The sequence below is a fragment of the Neoarius graeffei genome, chromosome 12, assembly GCF_027579695.1.
Source record: "Neoarius graeffei isolate fNeoGra1 chromosome 12, fNeoGra1.pri, whole genome shotgun sequence".
Classification (NCBI taxonomy): Eukaryota; Metazoa; Chordata; class Actinopteri; order Siluriformes; family Ariidae; genus Neoarius; species Neoarius graeffei.
The window spans coordinates 54,351,592-54,371,666 of NC_083580.1; the positions used below are offsets into that span (position 1 = coordinate 54,351,592).

The 20,075-nt window shown below is 42.9% G+C and overlaps 1 protein-coding gene across 2 annotated transcripts in view; it reads left to right on the forward strand.

The window, feature by feature from the left end:
• Positions 1 to 11,731, forward strand: part of ddx46 (DEAD (Asp-Glu-Ala-Asp) box polypeptide 46) — a 39,721-nt gene extending 27,990 nt beyond the window's left edge. For both annotated transcript variants that reach the window (XM_060936035.1, XM_060936036.1), the window contains exons 17-23: positions 4,803 to 4,940; positions 5,274 to 5,423; positions 5,719 to 5,937; positions 6,157 to 6,375; positions 6,669 to 6,813; positions 11,083 to 11,156; positions 11,532 to 11,731. In XM_060936035.1, coding sequence (XP_060792018.1) covers positions 4,803 to 4,940; positions 5,274 to 5,423; positions 5,719 to 5,937; positions 6,157 to 6,375; positions 6,669 to 6,813; positions 11,083 to 11,156; positions 11,532 to 11,579 — 993 coding nt within the window. In that variant the 3' untranslated portion in view covers positions 11,580 to 11,731. The remainder of the gene's footprint in view (positions 1 to 4,802; positions 4,941 to 5,273; positions 5,424 to 5,718; positions 5,938 to 6,156; positions 6,376 to 6,668; positions 6,814 to 11,082; positions 11,157 to 11,531) is intronic.
• The last annotated feature ends 8,344 nt before the right edge of the window (positions 11,732 to 20,075 follow it).

A 20,075-nucleotide genomic window follows, 5' to 3' on the forward strand; every position in this document is an offset into this window, starting at 1 on the left:
TTCTAGTTCAGAAAGTTTAGTCAGTCAGCAGCACAACTAGGCTCGGACCTGCCACTGTGTTGATGTTGCTAACATTTGCACCCGGCAGCGAAAGTTCATAAAATGGATAACGGAAAGTTCATAAAAATGGATAACGGAAAGTAAATAAAAATGGATAAGGCAGCTGGGCCATAGAAGGTTCACGCTGCACGCTGCATGCTGCACACTACACGCGTGTAAAGAAAAGTGGACAAACGTAGCATGACTTGCTCTGGGCCATAGAACGGCGTTCACGTTGCACGCTGCACACTTCACGCATGAAGCGTGAAATGAACATGCACACTTTTTTCTAGGCGTGAAGATGGAAATTCCAGTCAATGCATGCGGTCACCGCCGCGCCAGCCAATCAGAACGGGTCTAGGGAGATAACTCTATGCTTTCAGGGGAAAACTTCAGAAAAAATATAATTGAATGGTATAATTGAAAAATAGTTCTTCATCGGGCTTGTCAAGCAGATTATAGAATGTTCGGTGAAATTCACCACGGGTTTCTCTCAGAAGGAAGTGTTCTCGGCTCCAAATTCTGTTCCTTTTTCTCTTCCTCTGTCTCAGTAAAAGCAGAATGAGGCAATCGTCATCATCCGAAGAGTCCATATTGTTGGTTACTCGGTCAAAGTAGAACAGACGCAACACGTGAACATCCAAGCATGAAGTTTAATGGCCCAGGGTCCGGTTCTTCACGTGAACGTGTAGCGTGCAGCATGCAGCGTGCAGCGTGAACCTTCTATGGCCCAGCAGCCTAACGGAAAGTTCATAAAAATGGATAACGGAAAGTTCATAAAAATGGATAACGGTAATGGTGAAAATTATAAGTTGGCCTTATAAGTGCCAACAGATATTCAAGGTATAAGTAGATGAAATGAACATAAAAGGGGTCTTATTTTCAACTAACGTGTACTGCAGATGTAGGGAGTTGAAACATTTTCTGAATGAGCTAGTTGGCCCCTTTTAAATAAACGGGTATCTATTCATACAGTGAGATCGCCAAAGTTTAATAAACTGAAAATGCAATAACTGTAATTTTGAAGTAGATGATGTATAGGACTTGTGTCTTGTGACTTATTGTAAAAATGATATAAAGGGTTCAAAATCGCATAGTTACAAATATAATAGTAACTTCATATGATAATATTAACCACTGGTTATTTCAGAGAGGAAAAAAATGGGGACACTATTGCTTCCATTCGGGACAATACAACACAGAATTCGGGACCACTGGGGGACACAAAGAAAAAAAGTTAATTTCGAGCCCTGACCATGAGAGTTTGACTCCCCACTCGCATCTGTATTGCAGTGTGCCTTGCCAGACGGCAGTAGGTACCATTGGTACCTTGGATGGTCTTTGATATGACCCGACCGTGAGTAGAACTCGCGATCTGCCGATGGAGAGGCGACCATGCTCACCACTAGGCCAACTTGTGGTTTGTGGAGAATGTCAAGAGTACCAAATTCCTGTGTTCATCTGGCAGAAAACCTCACCTGGTCCCTCAACACCAGCTTCATAGTCAAGAAAGCCTAGCAGTGCCTCTGCTTCCTACAGAAGCTTAGGAAAACCCTTCACCCATTCTCACAATATTCTACAGAGGGGACTATTGAGAGCAATCTGAGCAGCTGCATCATGGTCTGGTTTGGGAATTGTACCATCTCAGATCGCAAGACCCTACAATGTACAGTGAGGACAACTGTGAAAATCATCTGAGTTTCTCTTCCCTCTGTCACGGAAGTTTACGCCACACGCTGCATCCAGAAAGCTGCCAGCATCGTGGCTGACCCCGCACACCCCCACGCAATCTCTTCACCCTCCTGCCATCTGGAAAACGGTACTAAAGCATTTGAGCCTTCACAGCCAGACTCTGCAACAGTTTCTTCCCACATGCTATTAGACTTCTCAACTCTGAGGGCTGAGACTGTGGGCACACCACTGTTTAACAAGGACATCAAGGCGGAGAACCACTTTGGTCTGAAGATGGGTGAGCCCTGTTGGATCTGGAATCTGTGGGCAGAGACAGAGCAGCACAGACCTTATTTCCTCTCCCCATTCTACTTGCTCAACAGGTGAAGCGGTGTCCTTTTCTATCCTCCCTGCACCTTGTGGAGGGATATTGAGCGCCTCGATTAGCAAGCTCCAGCCACGTTGCATTCGGTGTCCTCGCCCCTTGGCCATCTGTGCGTTGTTTATAAATCGTGGTGCTGTCCTTTCAGCACTGCCACTTAGGGAAGTAGGGCATTGCTCCTTCAGCACCACTGGCAGCATGGCAAGGAGCGCTTGTTTTGTGTGCAAGGACCATTGGCCTGCCGTTTTCACAATGTGTATCTACATTGTCCACTTTATTAGGGACGCCTGTATACCTGCACATTCATGCAGTTATCTAGTCATGTGATATCAGTCAAAGCTTCAGGTAATGTCTTCAGAATGAAGAAAGTGTGATCAGTGTGACTTGATCATGGCATGGAGATTTGGTACCAGCCGGGCTGGTGAGAGTATTTCAGCAATGCCTGATGTCCTGGGAATTTCACACACAACCAGGGTTGCACCGAATCCAAGATTCGGTTTCGGATTCGGCCGAATCTTGGCCTTTTTAAAGGGGTTCGGTTTCGGCCGAACCCTAGAGCGACGATCGAACCGAATCCTACGTGTGTCGCACGTGCATGCGATTACTTCGTCAAAGTTTAGGAGAAGATAGCCTCCATTGTGCTTGCAGTCGAAATCGAAAATGGAAGCAGTGAGCCAAAAGAGTGTTGTGTGGCAGTACTTTTCAAGTGAAAGAGGGAGATTCAAGTCGTGCAACATGCACACTTTGCAGTACAGAGTTGTCTCGTGGTGGGAAAGATGCTAAACAGTACACAACATCTCCGCTGTTAAAACATCTTTGCTCAAAGCATCCGACGGAGTACGAGTTGTGCATGGCCGAATCTAACGTTAGTGAGGCTTCAGGTACCGCAACCGCACAGTCAGATAAAAAGTGGTACTCAGACTACCATTACCAACGCTAGCTATAGAACTAGGTTGTAAATAAAATAGCCTACATGGAGACATGTTCGAGATTTTTGTGCTACACTTTGTATCTAATTAAGCCTACAGTTGTAAGTGCTTGAAATTGAAGTGAAATATCCTATAATTGATGTTCCATGAGTGTAAGCATTAAACATGATCAAGATCCCCAGTAAGTCCCCCCCCCCCGAGGAAAACAGATTCAGCATTAAATATCACCTTTTTGTTTGAAAATTAAGTAGGCTTACATGTATGCAAGAGTTAAAATGTAAATGTGCTACGTTTTGCTGCATTCTATCTGCAGAGATTTTTTTTTTTTTTTTTGTTCAACAAAGAGCACTTTAGCAATGGCTCACTGTTACTGACAGGCCTTATTCTTTTAGCAATAATGTCACTTTTTGCTCTTTTTCTTTGTTCTTTATAATGAACAGGATACTAAAGCCTGTACACTGAATGACTTTAAGCTGAAAATTTCAGTGGTGTTCTCCAAGTGTGACTATCCAAATACAAAATAGTGGCAGAAGTTATTGCCTATGTTTTTACAGTTTAAAATAAAATAATAAAATATTCCTTCTGGATAAAGTATCTCTATCTTACTATTAAGAAAAGGAAATGTGCAATATATATATATTTTTTTTCACTGCATTATAATGTACTAGCTAATGTTCGGAGTAGGATTCGGTATTCGGTTTCGGATTCGGCCGAATCTTAAGCAGTGGATTCGGTATTCGGCAGAACCTTAAAAATAAAGATTCGGTACATCCCTACACACAGCAGTCTCTGGAGTTTACACAGAATGGTGAGGTGAAAAACAAAAAAAACATTGAGCAACAGTTCTGTGCATGGAAATGCCTTGTGGAGGTTGGAGGAAAATGGCCAGATTTGTTTGCGTTCCCATGAAGGAATATAATTAATCAAATAATTACTTTCTACAGCCATGGTGAGCAGAAAAGCATCTCAGCATGTACAAAACATTGAATCTTGACGTGGATGCGCTAAAACGGCAGAAGACTTCAGATTTCACTCCTGTCAGCCAAGAACAAGAATCTGAGGCTATTATGGGCACAAGTGCACCAAAACTGGACAGTTGAAGGTTGGAAGACAAATCCTTTGGCCTTTTTCCAATCTTTTGCAGTTCAGTTTCAGTGAGCCTGTGCCCATGATTTGCCTGATTAGATAACTACATGAATGCACAGGTGTTCCTAACAAAGTTGACAATGACTGCTGCTGTTTTACTTGGCCAAACTGTTTGATGTCTGGTTGTTAGTACAGTGGTTTTATTCTTTATCAGGACATTCCAAATTTGTTGTATTGGCTATGCTTGATGTTTGTGCAATGCTTTGGACTGATTTTTCCCTCTTTTCTCAGTTTCAAAATGGCTTGCATATACAGCTCTCTGCTTCATGTAGGTTTATGCTTAAGAATAAATGCAGTCTTCACAGGTGAAATCTAGGGGTTCAAACGAAGAGTAGAGTAGACATGCAGAGCTATTAATTGTTCAAACAATCTATCTAATGGAGCACACCTGGGCAACAAGAAACTCCTTTCAGTCATGTTCCAATATATTTGATGATTTGAAGAGTGCGTAGGTTTAATCAAAAGGTACCATGTTCTAAGTTGTGTAACACTTTTTTTTGTATGTAAATATTAGGAGCTGAAATTCTGATCTATTGTCTCATCGTTTGCTCTCTAAATAAATCAAATTAGCCATGCTTTGCTTTTGAAGGTGTGTGTTAGTTACTATATTATCTTCTGTTGTGTTATGTTGTCAGGGCTATGCATACACGTTTATCACAGAGGATCAGGTGCGATATGCAGGTGACATCATTAAAGCTCTGGAGTTGTCAGGATCTTCAGTTCCTCCTGAGCTCGAGAAACTTTGGGCTACGTTCAAGGAGCAGCAGAAAGCGGTGAGACCCTGAGACCACACCCCCATAACACCACCCTTTTAGCTGCACTACATCTCCATGATGCCATACTTTCACCAACACCACACCTCATAAGACTACCCATATACCTACACTACAGCCCCATAACACCATCCCTTTATCTACACTGTGCCCCATAACACTCACCTACACCACGCCAAGTAAGACCACGTTCACCTACACTACACTATCATAACACCAGCCATTCATCTACACCATGTCCTAAAGTATCACCTGTTCACCTGTGTCACATCACATGGGATCACCACCCTTTTAACTACACCAAACCTCGTGTGTGTGTGTGTGTGTGCGCAGGAGGGGAAGAGTATTAAGAGCAGCAGTGGGTTTTCAGGGAAAGGCTTTAAGTTTGATGAGACTGAACATGCTCTGGCTAACGAAAGGAAGAAACTGCAGAAAGCAGCGCTCGGTCTTCATGATTCAGACGATGAGGACACAGCACTGGATGTGAGTGTGAAGATCCAGTTTAGAGTTGATATTTTGTTTAACTGCTGATTTTTGTAACTGATTTTTAAAAAAATTTTCACCTATAAAAGTATCCATGGAAAGTAGTGTGAATCAAGACTACTGTTTAATGTGGCTGTATAAACTGCTAGTTGGATGGAAGCTAGCAAGCAGCCCAACTAATGTTATGCCATGATTCTGTGACACACAGACTGATGATGATGATTAATGGTGAGACTAAATTTTTAACCACTTATGATCAGTGTAGCTCTAAAGGAGATGTTTGTTCCCCTCACAGATAGATGAGCAGATCGAAAGCATGTTTAACTCTAAGAAGCGTGTGAAGGATCTGGCGGCTCCAGGGGGCGCTGCACCATCAGCTTCAGGACTCAGCATCGCTGCTGCAGGACTCGGTGGTCTTGCTGTACCTTCAGCTGGAAATATCCAGAAACTTGAAATTGCCAAGAAACTGGCCCTGAAGATCAATGCACAGAAAAACCTTGGCGCAGAAGCTCAGGTGAGTCAGGAAGGCTCCATTCCAAACACTAATAACTGAATTCTAGTTAGAGTTCTTAGTAAAACTTTGGTTATTTTAAGGCTCTGTCCCAGTCTTAACTACTAATTATCCCATTAGCTAGCAAGCCACACTGATTTTCAGCACACTTCTGTATTTGGGACACAACTTGAGGCTTGGCCCTGCATGTCACATTTTGTAATTTTTTCCTTCACATGTTAGGATGTGATGCAGCAGGCCACTAACGCCATCATGAGGGGTGGCACCATGATTGCACCCTCCATCTCTGCTAAGACGATTGCTGAGCAGCTTGCCGAGAAAATCAACGCCAAGCTGAACTACACACCCATTGAGAAACTGGAGGAAGAGCGACAGAATGCTGAACAGTCAGAGAGTGTCAAGAGGTATGAAGAGGAGCTGGAGATCAACGACTTTCCCCAGGTAGATACACACTCACCTAACTGATGGGGGGAGAGAGGAAGGGAGAGAGAGAGCTAACCCCTAATGCACTCTGAGCGAGACACAGGCAAATATACACATTTTACACCTGATGCCCTCTGTGTCAGTGTGAGGGAGCAGGTACACACACCTAACCTCTCTAGTCTGTGTAGAGAGAGACAGGTATACACACTGAACTGTTGATTCACCCTCTGTCAGTGAGTGAGAGACGGGTACATGCACACACAATCATTGACTTATTGTTGATGTGTTATTGCCATGTTGTTGGTGTGTAGACGGCGAGGTGGAAGGTGACGTCTAAAGAGGCTCTGCAGAGGATTGGCGAATATTCAGAGGCTGCCATCACTATCAGAGGGACGTACTTCCCCCCTGGAAAAGAACCCAAAGAGGGAGAACGCAAGATTTACCTTGCCATCGAAAGTAAGTGTGTGCGCGCGCACACACTAGTTAGTATAGTTTTAACATTTTCATTAATTTTTATTTTTATGTACAAATCATAAAGTTGGGAAGGTATGGAAAATGCAAGTAAAACAAAAAAGCAGTGATTTTGAAATTTACTTTCTCATATTTCATTGCAGACAGTATGAACCTGATATTTCATGTTTTGTCTGGTCAAATCCATCTCATTTGTTAATATACATCTATTCCTGCATTTCAGGTTTGCAACATGTTCCAAAAAATTGGGTCAGGAGGAATTTAGGGCTCGTAATGAGTTTTTAAAACAGTTAAATTATGTGATTTTGTAATCATGATTGGTACAAAATTAGTATCCAGGAAAGGCCTAGTCTTTGAAGAGCAAATATGGACTGAGAATCTCTAGTTTGTCAACAGATTTGTGAGAAGTATTGAAATGTTTGAAAGAAGAAGAAACCTTTATTTGTCACATGCACACTTCAAGCACAGTGAAATTCATCCTCTGCATTTAACCCATCTGAAGCAGTGAACACATGCGCGCACACACCCAGAGCAGTGGGCAGCCCAGAGCGCCCGGGGAGCAGTCAGGGGTTAGGTACCTTGCTCAAAGGCACCTCAGCCCAAGGCCGCCCCACGTCAACCTAATTGCATGTCTTTGGATTGTGGGGGAAACCAGAGTACCCGGAGGAAACCCACGCAGACACGGGGAGAACATGCAAACTCCACACAAAGGCCCTCGCCGGCCATTGGGTTCGAACCCCGAACTTTCTTTCTGTTCATGCTAACCACTACACCACCGCGCCGCCCTAAAAACAACATTCCTCAAAGGAGGATAGGAAGGGATTTAGATATTTTACATATCATTAAACTGTTCAAGGAATCTAGAGGAATTGCAGTGTGTAAAAGGCAAGGGCGTAAGCCTAAGCTGAACACCCCACGATATCTGATCCCTCAGACAGCACTGCATCAAGAACCGTCATTCACTATGGTGCTACATAGCCGATATAACCACACAGGCTCAAGATTACTTTGGCAAACCGTGGTTGAGCACTACAATAGGGTGTTGCATCCACAAATGCCAGTTGAAACTTTACTGTGCAAAAAGGAAGCGTTGTGTTAATTGTATACAGAAGTGCCATCAACTTTTCTGGGCTCAGAGACCTCTGGGATGGACCACCACACAGTGTAAATGTGTGTTGTGGTTAGATGAAATTAGTATTGCAGGTGGTTGTTGTGTGGGGATCCCCCCCCTTCTTCCTCCTCCTACCCCAAATATCAAACGGGTGCTGTTTGTTTTGGACCAAAGACAAAAAAAGACCGTCCAGACTATTACCAGCAACTATTCCAAAAGCCAGGGAGCATCATGGTATGGGGTTGTCAGTGCCCTTGACAAAGCTAACTTGCATTTGTGTGATGGCAGCATTAATGCAGAAAAGTACATTGAGGTTTTGGTACAGTAGATGCTGCCTTCAGGATGACATCTTTTCCAAAGATATTTCAACAAGATGGTGCAAAACCATTCTGCACACATTACAAAGGAATAGCTGGGGAAGAAGAGGGTGCCTGACCTCAATGTGTTGCAAGAATTAAAACGAGTGTTTTTATTTTTTGGGGGGGGAATCATGAGGTAAAATATCAAATAAGGTGCTGTTGTATTGTTTTGAGTGCAATACACGTCAAAGAATTTACAAATCATTGTTTTCAGTTTTGATTTAAATTTCAACATACAGTCCCAACTTTTTCTTATTTGAGGTGGTAAGTTTTCAGTTTTTTAATTTCAGTTTAGTTTTTGCAAGTGCATAATAGTTTTTTTTTTTTTTGAGGAATTAATTAGTTTTAGTTTAGTTCTCATGTTAGTTTTGGTATTTCACAGCCATAGCTTTCCCATAGTAACTAGATAAGACATGAGCTGTTTACTTCTGGGACAATTAGATGCTATATTGGTTTGCTGACCCTGGTCATAGATATCCCATTTTGTATATTGTATTCTTGCCTGTAACAGTGAATAGCCAAAATAATGCTTAACAATAATGAAAGTATGTGACAGATGGTTTGTGATCACTCTAAACGTGTTACACAGGAGTCTTTAACTTTATGGTGAACATGTTTTTCGTGTGTTTTAGCCAACGTGAAATAAATCTGTTTTCTCAACTAAATCATAGTGGATATTATGACGGGTCAGACTATCATGTTTTATTGTAGGTCTTTTTGATGGAGAATTCTTTTATTCCATACAAATATATTTTAATATTACAAAGCTTTATTTCTATTTTAAATGTCTTAAGTATTACTCAGTTTAAAATTATCGTAAATAGATGGTGTTTGGTTGTAATCTTCGTGACTTGTCCATTGTCATACCTGTTGAGACTTGTCGTAGAGAAGTATGTTAAAGGGATAGTTCGGGATTTTTGACATGAATCTGTATGGCATCCCCATCAATAGTGTCGTGCAAGCACACTGACTTACCCCTGACAGCATCCTGTGAGTCCAGTTCTTGTCCAGTTTTGGTCCAGACGAAAGTAGTCCGGCAAGTTTGTTGGGGTCACGAAAGTAAAACGTTTTTCGTCTCAAAACAGTATGTGTTCAAAAGAGTGATATATTTGCATCACAAAACCGTTGCCAAATAAAAAGTCAGACCTCGAAATCGCTTGGCACTATTTTTCTCTCCCTTCTTATCACTGCGCGCTGCCTGCTTCATCCAGCTGTGGCTCCAGCTTCAAGGATAAGCTGGAGCCGCATAAGTAGGAGTCCCGGCGGGTGGTTTGTATTCGATTCGTTTATATCCCGACCTTGTCAGCTGTCAGATTTATGTTCATGGACCCGGTAAGCTGGTAAATAATATTTATTTATTTTTTTCTTTACCAATTTCTAACAGAAAACGAGAGCGCCCGAAAGGGAAAACCGAGCCGAGCTGCCTCACGGCTGTAATGCAAATTGCTTTCCTCCTCAGTATACAAGTGCACTTCCATGGCAGGGAAAAAGAAACTACCACTGCTGCCTATGTAGTGCCCTATTTATACAAATAGGAGTCATTCAGGATTCAGCCATGTTTTTGCTCCGTGTCATGGCTGAATCCTGAATGACTCCTATTTGTATAAATAGGGCACTACATAGGCAGCAGTGGTAGTTTCTTTTTCCCTGCCATGGAAGTGCACTTGTATACTGAGGAGGAAAGCAATTTGCATTACAGCCGTGAGGCAGCTCGGCTCGGTTTTCCCTTTCGGGCGCTCTCGTTTTCTGTTAGAATTTGGTAAAGAAAAAAAAAAATTATTTACCAGCTTACCGGGTCCATGAACATAAATCTGACAGCTGACAAGGTCGGGATATAGACGAATCAAATACAAACCACCCGCCGGGACTCCTACTTATGCGGCTCCAGCTTATCCTTGAAGCTGGAGCCACAGCTGGATGAAGCAGGCAGCACGCAGTGATAAGAAGGGAGAGAAAATAGTGCCAAGCGAATTCGAGGTCTGACTTTTTATTTGGCAACGGTTTTGTGATGCAAATGTATCACTCTGTTGAACACATACTGTTTTGAGACGAAAAACGTTTTACTTTCGTGACCCCAACAAACTTGCCGGACTACTTTCGTCTGGACCAAAACTGGACAAGAACTGGACTCACAGGATGCTGTCGGGGTAAGTCAGTGTGTTTGCACGACACTATTGATGGGGATGTCATACAGATTCATGTCAAAAATCCCGAACTATCCCTTTAAGTTTGTTTTTGAGCTAGGTGAAAACAGGAATTGTCTGTCTTGCATAACATGCTGCTCGTTCATGCAGAAGTCCCTCCGGTAAAGTTAGTTTGTTTAGCTATTTGGAATTCAGCAAGCTATAAAAACATTGTACATGGACTTTACTGGGCTCAGTCTGTCCATCCAGCATCTAATCCTTTTTAAATAAATCCATTTTACACCCTTTCTTCCATATATAAATCATTATAACGGAAACCATGTAAGAACATATCCTTGTGTTTTATAGCCCTTTATCTGTGTACTGTATGAAAGCTGCACCCACACTCCAAAATGCTGTAAATAACCCAAAAATATGTTTTTGGGAGGCGGCTTTTTTTTTTTTAAAGTCATTTTTATTTTGGTTAACGAAATTTTTCATTTGGTTTTAGTCTGTTTTTGTTCACTATATTAACCCTGGTCTGACACACACACACACGCGCGCGCTGTGTTGATTGTTTAAACCTGATTGACATTGAGGATGTTATTCCTTATTGAACTGATACAAAAGAAAAAAATTGATGAGGTGAAATGTTTTTCAGGTGCAAATGAGTTGGCAGTGCAGAAAGCAAAAGCAGAGATCACACGGCTTATCAAAGAAGAGCTCATCCGCTTGGTAACCTCTTCCTCCTTTGTTGTTATTACTACAATAATTTATTATTATTATTATTATTATTATTATTATTATTACCCCCTCACCTGCCTGGTCAAAGATCTGTGTTTTTAGGTTTTAACTGTTTTGTAAATGTCTTCAAATTAAGACTGTAAAATATGAAATTTGATAGTGTGAGCTTATGGAATAGTGAGATCTGTTGTGTGTATTATGGGATTATTATTCGTAAACATAATTTTAAACTTTGACCCCTTCACTGAATTGAATGATGGTTTAATGGTGCAATTTTCTCTGTTTCATTTGTTAGAGAATAGTTAAATCATTGCAGTTAAAAAAAAATTCTGATTGCACATTAATAATTCTTTTCTTCCCTTTCAGCAAAACTCATACCAGCCGACAGTCAAAGGCCGATACAAAGTGCTGTAGACAAGGATGCTGCTGTTTTTTCAGTGTTTTGTAGTGATGTAAAGGTGATTTGTTTCAGTGATTTAAATGAGCTGTGAGGAGTCTGAACTGAGCTGAATCACATATTCATTGTGTAGATTCTCTTTTACACCAATAAAATGTTTCAAACATAACCCTGTGTGTGTGTGTGTGTGTGTGTGTGTGTGATAAATGTATTTTATTTAGTAATAGTCCTCTTAGGTTTCAAAATTTGTCTAGTCAGTGTTCCCTAATGGCTTTTAAGTGTACATCAGGGACCTCATACAAGTGTACACTTGCAATTATTGAAACGGATTTCTAGCTGAAAAATCTGTTATGTAGGCCTAATTGCACTCCAGCCCCCTAATTAGTTAACACACTTTCAGATAACATTTTCATTAGCTGTCATCTTCAGACAATTTTCCAGCTGCTCTTGTTAGGGGTCGCCACAGTGGATCATGAGCTGCATATTTGATTTGGCAAAGGTTTTTACACCAGATGCCCTTCCTGATGCAATTCTCCCCAATCTATCTGGGCTTGGGACTGGCATTAAGTATGCACTGGCTTATGCAACCCCACTGGGTATTTTTTACCGAATCTGCATGTCTTTGAACTGTGGGAGGAAACTAGAGCACTCGGACGAAATCCATGCAGTCACAGGGAGAACATGCAAACTCCACACAAAGGCCCCATCAGCTGTGAGGTTTGAACCTGGAACCTTCTTGCTATGAGGTGATAGTGCTAACCATTGCTCGCTTATTTATTTATGCAGAAAGGGGCGGCAAGGTCATGTAGTGGTTAGCACTGTCACCTCACAGCAAGAAGGTTCTGGGTTCGAGCCCAGTGGCCGACAGGGCCTTTCTGTCTGGAGTTTGCATGTTCTCCCCGTGCTGTATGGGCTTCCTCCGGGTGCTCCGGTTTCCCCCCACAGTTCAAAAACAGGCAGTTAGGTTAACATGGGGTGGCCGTGGGTTGAAGTGCCCTTGAGCAAGGCACCTAACCCCCAACTGCTCCCTGGGCACTGTTGCATAGCTGCCCATTGCCCACTGCTTAAGATGGGTTAAATGCAGAAGATGAATTTCACTGTGCTTAAAGGGCATATTCTGGACCAATTTCGTGTTTTTTTTTGTTTTTTTTGTTTTTTTTTTGTTTTTAATATGAAAGTATGTCTCTTTACACACTCATCCAGAAGGGTAATTTTGCACAAGACCATCTGTCTACAGCAGAAAAAAAAACGCGTCTGGAAAAATCCCAAGGGAGTCTGGAGCCAGATTCGTGACGTCACCTGCGGAAGCGCCAGCAGGAGCTTTGCACGGTTTCAGTGCACAGCCTGTGTAGACCAAGCGCTCCCATTTCTCTCTCATTGTCCGGTCTTTTGGAAAACAATGAGTACTAATCCCATCATGATTGGTGTCGCTACACCCTCCTACGATACATCTGTTAACCATTTTAATAATTACGCGATAACGTTGAAGAAATTTGCAGAAAACCACCAGGTCGTTTTCTCATAAACAAACCAGCGCTGACGTAGGATTCAGAAGGAGGCGTACTGCAGATGACATCACGAAAATCAATGTTTGCTGGGAAATTCAAATGCCAAGTTTTTTCAGAGGTGGACCAATTCACCTCAAATGGCTTGATTTCACCTGAATTTTTCTGGTATTGCGCAAGGTAAAAAAAATTGCAGAGAATGCAGAATGTTACAGATATTTGACCAAAGTTTAATATAAAATAGGAGAATTACATTGATCTTGCTCCTGAATTTACCGGTGATATGCACTTTAAGTCAAGTTTATTTGTATAGTGCTTTTAACAATAAGCATTGTCGCAAAGCAGCTTTACAGAATTTGAATAACTTAAAACATGAGCTAATTTTATCCCTAATCTATCCCCAGATAGTACAGTGGTATGCAAAAGTTTGGGCACCCCTGGTCAAAATTGCTGTTACTGTGAACAGTTAAGCAAGTTGAAGATGAAATGATCTCCAAAAGACAAAGTTAAAGATGACTCATTCCCTTTATATTTTAAGCAAAAACAATTTTTTATTTTCATCTTTTACATTTTCAAAATGACAGGAAAAGGGCCTGAAGCAAAAGCTTGGGCACCCTGCATGGTTAGTACCTAGTAACACCCCCTTTGGCAAGTATCACAGCTTGTAATCACTTTTTGTAGCCAGCTAATAATCTTTCAGTTCTTACCTGAGGGATTTTCACACATTCGTCCTTACAAAAGGCTTCCAGTTCTATAAGTTTCTTGGGCTGTCTTGTATGCACTGCTCTTTTGAGATCTATCCACAGATTTTCAATGATGTTTAGGTCAGGGGACTGTGAGGGCCAGGGCAAACCCTTCAGCTTGTGCCTCTTGAGGTATTCCATTGTAGATTTTGAGGTGTGTTTTGGATCATTGTCTTATTGTAGGACCCATCCTCTTTTCAACTTCAACTTTTTTACAGATTGTGTGATGTTTGCTTCCAGAATTTGCTGATATCTACTTGAATCCGTGCTTCCCTTGACCAATGAAATGTGCCCTGTGCCACTGGCTGCAACACAAACCCAAAGCATGATCGATCCACCCCCATGCTTCAGAGTTGGAGAGGTGTTCTTTTCCTGGAATTTGGCACCCTTTTTCTCTAAAAATACCTTTGCACATTGTGGCCAAAAAGTCCTATTTTGATATTCATCAGTCCACAGGACTTGTTTCCAAAATGCATCAGGCTTATTTAGATGTTCATTTGCAAACTTCAGATGCTGAATTTTGTGGCTAGGACGCAGGAACAGTTTTCTTCTGATGACTTTTCCATGAAGGTCATATTTGTTCAGGTGTCGCTGCATAATAGAACAATGCACCACCACTCCAGGGTCTGCTAAATCTTTCTGAAGGTCTTTTGCAGTCAAACAGGGGTTTTTATTTGCCTTTCTAGCAATCCAGTGAGCACTTCTTTCAGAAAAGTTTTCATCTTCCAGACGTCACCTTGATCTCCACTGTTTCTGTTAACTGCCATTTCTTAATAACATTACAATCTGAGGAAAGAACTACCTGAAAACACTTTGCTACGTTCTTGTAGCCTTCTCCTGCTTTGTGAGCATCAATTATTTTATTCAGAATCCAAGAGAGTTGCTTAGAGGACCCCATGACTGTTGATTTTAGGGACAAGTTTGAGGAGTCTGAGAATTTATACAGCCTTGAAATCTGCCTCATCTGACCTTTCCTAACAAAGAATGTGAACAAGCCACAGCTCAATAAGCTAATTAAGGTTTGGAACCTTGGTAAAAGTCACCTGCGAACTCAAATGTATTGGAGTGCCCAAACTTTCGCATGGTGTTCTTTTTTTCACTCTCCAGTTGTACAAAACAAAAATAATACACAAATATTGCAGAAAACGCTGAAATGTCGTCTTTACCTTTATGCCTTTTGGTGATCAGTTCATCTTCTGCTCACTTAACTATTCACAGTAACAGACATTTTCAGTAAGGGTGCCCAAACTTTTGCATGCCACTGTATGTGTACACGTGATTGATAAAGTGTGTTCTTCAAGAAATGAGGGCTGTTAATGAAGTGTCGTCATTCATGGAAATCTTACTTTTAAACACAGTTTCCTTGATAGGAGGTGCAATAATCATTGGTTTAGGGTTATCATTTATTTATTTAAAATCATTGTGCAAAGAAGTCCAACATCAAACGTGTCTTGGCTGACTGACAACATTGGGGATAAAGAGGAACATCAATTTGAAGAAGCCTTTGTCACATGCACACTCAAGCACAGTGAAATTCATTCTCTGCATTTAACCCATCTGAAGTGTAAATCAGATTTTAAAAAAAAACCTGTTTCTCTTTAGTTCATGAACAGACACTTGTGTCTAAACTTGAGCTTCAAAAATAAGTACACAAACTTGCACATTTTGTTATTTTTCAGCAATAGCTCAGGTACGTATGTCAATCTATTCTGCCTGAGGAGGTTTTTTTTTCTTCTTATTTTCATAGCAGCGCTTGTCAAAACAATGTCAAAAACAAACAGGCAGGCATTAATAATTAATAGGATTGATAATTGCATGGAACTGGGGAGGTTTTTTAGGTTTACTCGAGAGATTTTATGCTGATGTAAGATCGCTCTTCTGTTAATTACAGAGGACAAAATATTCCCTCTTGTATTTTGTCACCATGCAATACTTAATAAAGTCGATCCCAAGTTCATGTTATGATCCCACAGGACTTAAGCAGTTTAAAAACATTTTTTGTTTGTGTATGCTGAATCAGCCATACCTGACTGTGCCATGGACAATGTGACTTGCTTATTAATGTTTACATATGCCAACCGGAACTAAAAATTTTAGCCAGATTTACAAAGGTTTCAGTGAAGCTAATTTTCTTCATGTTGGTGTGTGTGTTTGTATGTCAATCAAATGTAAAATGCAAAGCATGTAGTACTGAGTTGTATTTACTGAGGCCCGCAAAGCTCAGTGAAAGCTGAAATCTCAAAATAAATAAATAGCATTAGTAAAAAAAAGGTAAGAAGCTGAAGGGTTTTTTGGGTCTTGTCCGTCAATAAGAAATTTAGTAGTGTAACAACATAAGGTCAAAATCCAAATCATAGAAAAGGTGAATTAGGTGTAAGTTAAGTGAGGTGAAACAAGAATGGTTTGACCAAGAAAACAGGAAAAAAAAAGTGTACTATATACCCAAGTCATCATGGATGACAAGCACGTCATGCAGGGAAACTGTTTTGTTTAAGGATTTTTAAAATTCTATTTAAAGGAAAGTGTCTCAAGCAGAAGTACATTGCACTTCAATGTTGTGTTGGAAAAGTATGTGTCATAAAGAAGCCCATGATGGCATGCACCACTAGGGAGTATACAGCCCATTGCAAATTAAGACATGCCAGATTGATCACTTGTCAGTCACTTAGTGCTGGCTCTAATAAAGTGTTGCACAGCATTAAAAGATGCTGTGGAAAATGGATCCGATTATGCTGAGCCATTACAGCCTGTCTTCCTTTTATATGGTGGCATTTTTTCATAAATGAATGTTTTTATTTGTTAATTTATAGATTTGTCTTGTTTCCTATAATTTTTCATATTTAATATTTCTTTCATGAATGCCTTTAATATGAAATTACTAGGTTTTACAAACCCTTCATTAAATTTGTGTATGTAACTGCTTTATTATGATCATAGTTGCAGTGTATCTGGGGCAGGCTGGGCACAGGCTGAGAGAATTCATACTGGATAGGATGTCAGGCCATTACTTGCATGCAGTGTCTTGTATTCATTCCCCTTGGTGTTTGTCCTGTTTTGTCATTATAAGCTGGAATTAAAATGGATTTTTTGGGGGTTAGCACCATTTGATTTGCACAACATTACCACTTTAAAGGTGCAAATTGTTTTTTTTTTTTATTGTGACACAAACAATAATTAAGATGAAAAAACAGAAATCTAGAGTGTGCATAGGTATTCACCCCCTTTTGTATGAACCCCTAAATAAGAGCTGGTCCAACCAATTCACTTCACAAGTCACATAATTAGTTGATTAAGAGCCACCTGTCATCTCTCTCATTATCTGTAGCCGCTTTATCCTTCTCCAGGGTCGCAGGCAAGCTGGAGCCTATCCCAGCTGACTACGGGCGAAAGGCGGGGTACACCCTGGACAAGTCGCCAGGTCATCACAGGGCTGACACATAGACACAGACAACCATTCACACTCACATTCACACCTACGGTCAATTTAGAGTCACCAGTTAACCTAACCTGCATGTCTTTGGACTGTGGGGGAAACCGGAGCACCCGGAGGAAACCCACACAGACACGGGGAGAACATGCAAACTCCACACAGAAAGGCCCTCGCCAGCCCTGGGGCTCGAACCCAGGACCTTCTTGCTGTGAGGCGACAGCGCTAACCACTACACCACCGTGCCGCCCTAAGAGCCACCTGTGTGCAATCAAAGTGTCACATGATCTGTCATATGATGTCTGTATAAATCAACCTGTTCTGGAAGGACCCTGACTCTGCAACACTACTAAGCAAGCAACATGAAAACTAAGGAGCCTCCAAACAGGTCAGAGACAAAGCTATAAAGAAGTATGGATGAGGGGCGGGTTATTAAAAAAAAAAATTCCAAACTTTGAATATCCCAGGGAGCATCATTAAATCCATTATAGTAAAATGGAAAGAATATGGCATTACTACCAACCTGACAAGAGAAGGCCACCCACCAAAACTCACAGACCAGTCAAGAAGGGCATTAATCAGAGATGCAACAAAGACACCAAAGATAATATTGAAGGAGCTGCAAAGATCCACAGCAGAGATGGGAATATCTGTGCACAGGACCATTTTAAGCCATACACTTCACAGAGTGGGGCTTTATGGAAGAGTGGCCAGAAAAAAAGTCATTGCTTAAGAAAACACGTTTGGAGTTTGCCCAACAGCATGTGGCAGACTCCCCAAACAAATGGAAGAAGATTCTCTGTTCAGATGAGACTAAAATTGAACTTTTTGGCCATCATGGGAAATGCCATGTGTGGCGCAAACCCACCACCCTGAGAACACCATTCCTACAGTGAAGCATGGTGGTGGCATCATCATGCTGTGGGGATATTTTTCATCTGCAGGGACAGGAAAGCTGGTCAAAACTGAAGGAAAGATGGATGGCACTAAATACAGGGCAATTCTGGAGGAAACCTGTTTGAGTCAGCCAGAGGTTTGAGACTGGGATGAAAGTTCACATTCCAGCAGGACAGAGACCCTAAACATACTGCTAAAGCTACACTGGAGTGGTTTAAAGAGAAACATTTAAATGTCTTGGAATGGCCTTGTGGCAGTGGGGGCGTGGTCAAGCGCCGGTCTGTGACCGGAGGGAGGAGTCAGGGAAGGTAAGTGGCAGAATCACTACACCTGATGTCAATTAACCTGTTTGTGTGTCTTCCCAGTGACCGCGCCCTATATAAAGAGAGAGAGAGAGCAGAAGAAGGGAGCTCTCTCCCCAGCCAGATGACTTGTGTGTGTGCGTGCGTGCATGGCTGTGAGAGTATGTTTGCATCTGAAAAGAGCAAAATAAATGAAGTTATGGAACTTTATTCTGGCCTGCCATCTTTCTGTGCTCCTCCCCGTCCTACGAATTGCCACAGTGGTGCCGAAACCCGGGACAGAGCACAGGAAAAGAACAGCCCCATGGAGTCCTCCTCCTTCGCAGACCTGGTCCATGCCCTTGCTACGGCCCAGCAGAGCCAGCACCAGGCGCTAGTCACCCTCCGGAAGGAGCAAGAGCACTGGTTCGAGGCCCTGGTGCTGGCGCAGCAGGAAGATCGACAGGCGTTCTGGCACCTCCTTGCGTCAGCGGGGTCCACCATCTCCACCGCCGCAGGCCCTTCTTCCCTCACCCTAACTAAGATGGGCCCACATGATGACCCCGAGGCCTTCCTCACGCTCTTCGAGCAGGCAACAGAGGCCTTGGGCTGGCCGGTGGAACAGCGAGCGGCGCGCCTCCTCCCCCTGCTAACGGGCGAGGCGCAGCTGGCCGCGCTACAGCTCCCTGCCGACCACCGGCTGGCCTACATGGACCTTTGCCAGGCCATCTTCCAGTGGGTGGGGCGCACCCCCGAACAACAGCGACAGCACTTCTGCGCTCTGTGGCTGGAGGAAGTCGGCCGGCCGTTCGCGTTTGGCCAGCAGCTCTGGGATGCCTGCTGGCGGTGGTTGAGGGCCAACAACCGCGACGCCGAGGGCATCCTCGATCAGGTGGTGCTGGAGCAGTTCATCGGCCGCCTGCCAGAGGGAACCGTGGAGTGGGTCCAGTGCCACCGCCCGGCGTTGCTGGATCAGGCCATCGAGTTGGTGGAGGACCATTTGGCAGCTGTTCCGACGGCAGGACAGCAGACATCCTCTTCTCTCTTTCTCTCCCCCTCTCTCTCCTCCTGTGTCTCGTCCTTGCCCCAATCCCCCACCGTGGAGGCAGGGGCCAGCCCCACCCCAGCCGGCTTGTCGCACCCACGGTGCCCTCCCGTTTTTCCCTTCTGTGTCTGTCTCTTCCACCCCCTCAGGTGAGTGAGCCCCAGATCGCCGGTGCAGAGAGGAAGCCCGGGCTGGTTTGCTGGCGCTGCGGGGAGCCGGGCCACCTCCAACAGCAGTGTTCGGCAATGGAAGTGGGCGCAGTGGTTCGGATCCCTGACGCACCAGCAGCTGCCCTCGATCGGGCCGGAGCGTATCGCATACCGGTGAGTATCCAAGGGGATACATATCAGGCGTTGGTGGAGCACAGGGGGTGAAGGTGTTGTGTGTGAATGGGGATGTTCACAGCTACTCTTTAGTGTCGGTCCACATTTTTTTCCGAGGGGAAAAATTTAGAGTAAAGGCGGCGGTTAATCCTCGCCTCACCCACTCGATAATTTTGGGGACTGATTGGCCGAGATTTGGGGAGTTGATGAGTCATTTAGTGAAGAGTGGGTCCTGCCGTAGTTCAGCGGGGGGAGGTCCCGGTGTCGCATTGGCGGGAGCAGCTGTCACAGA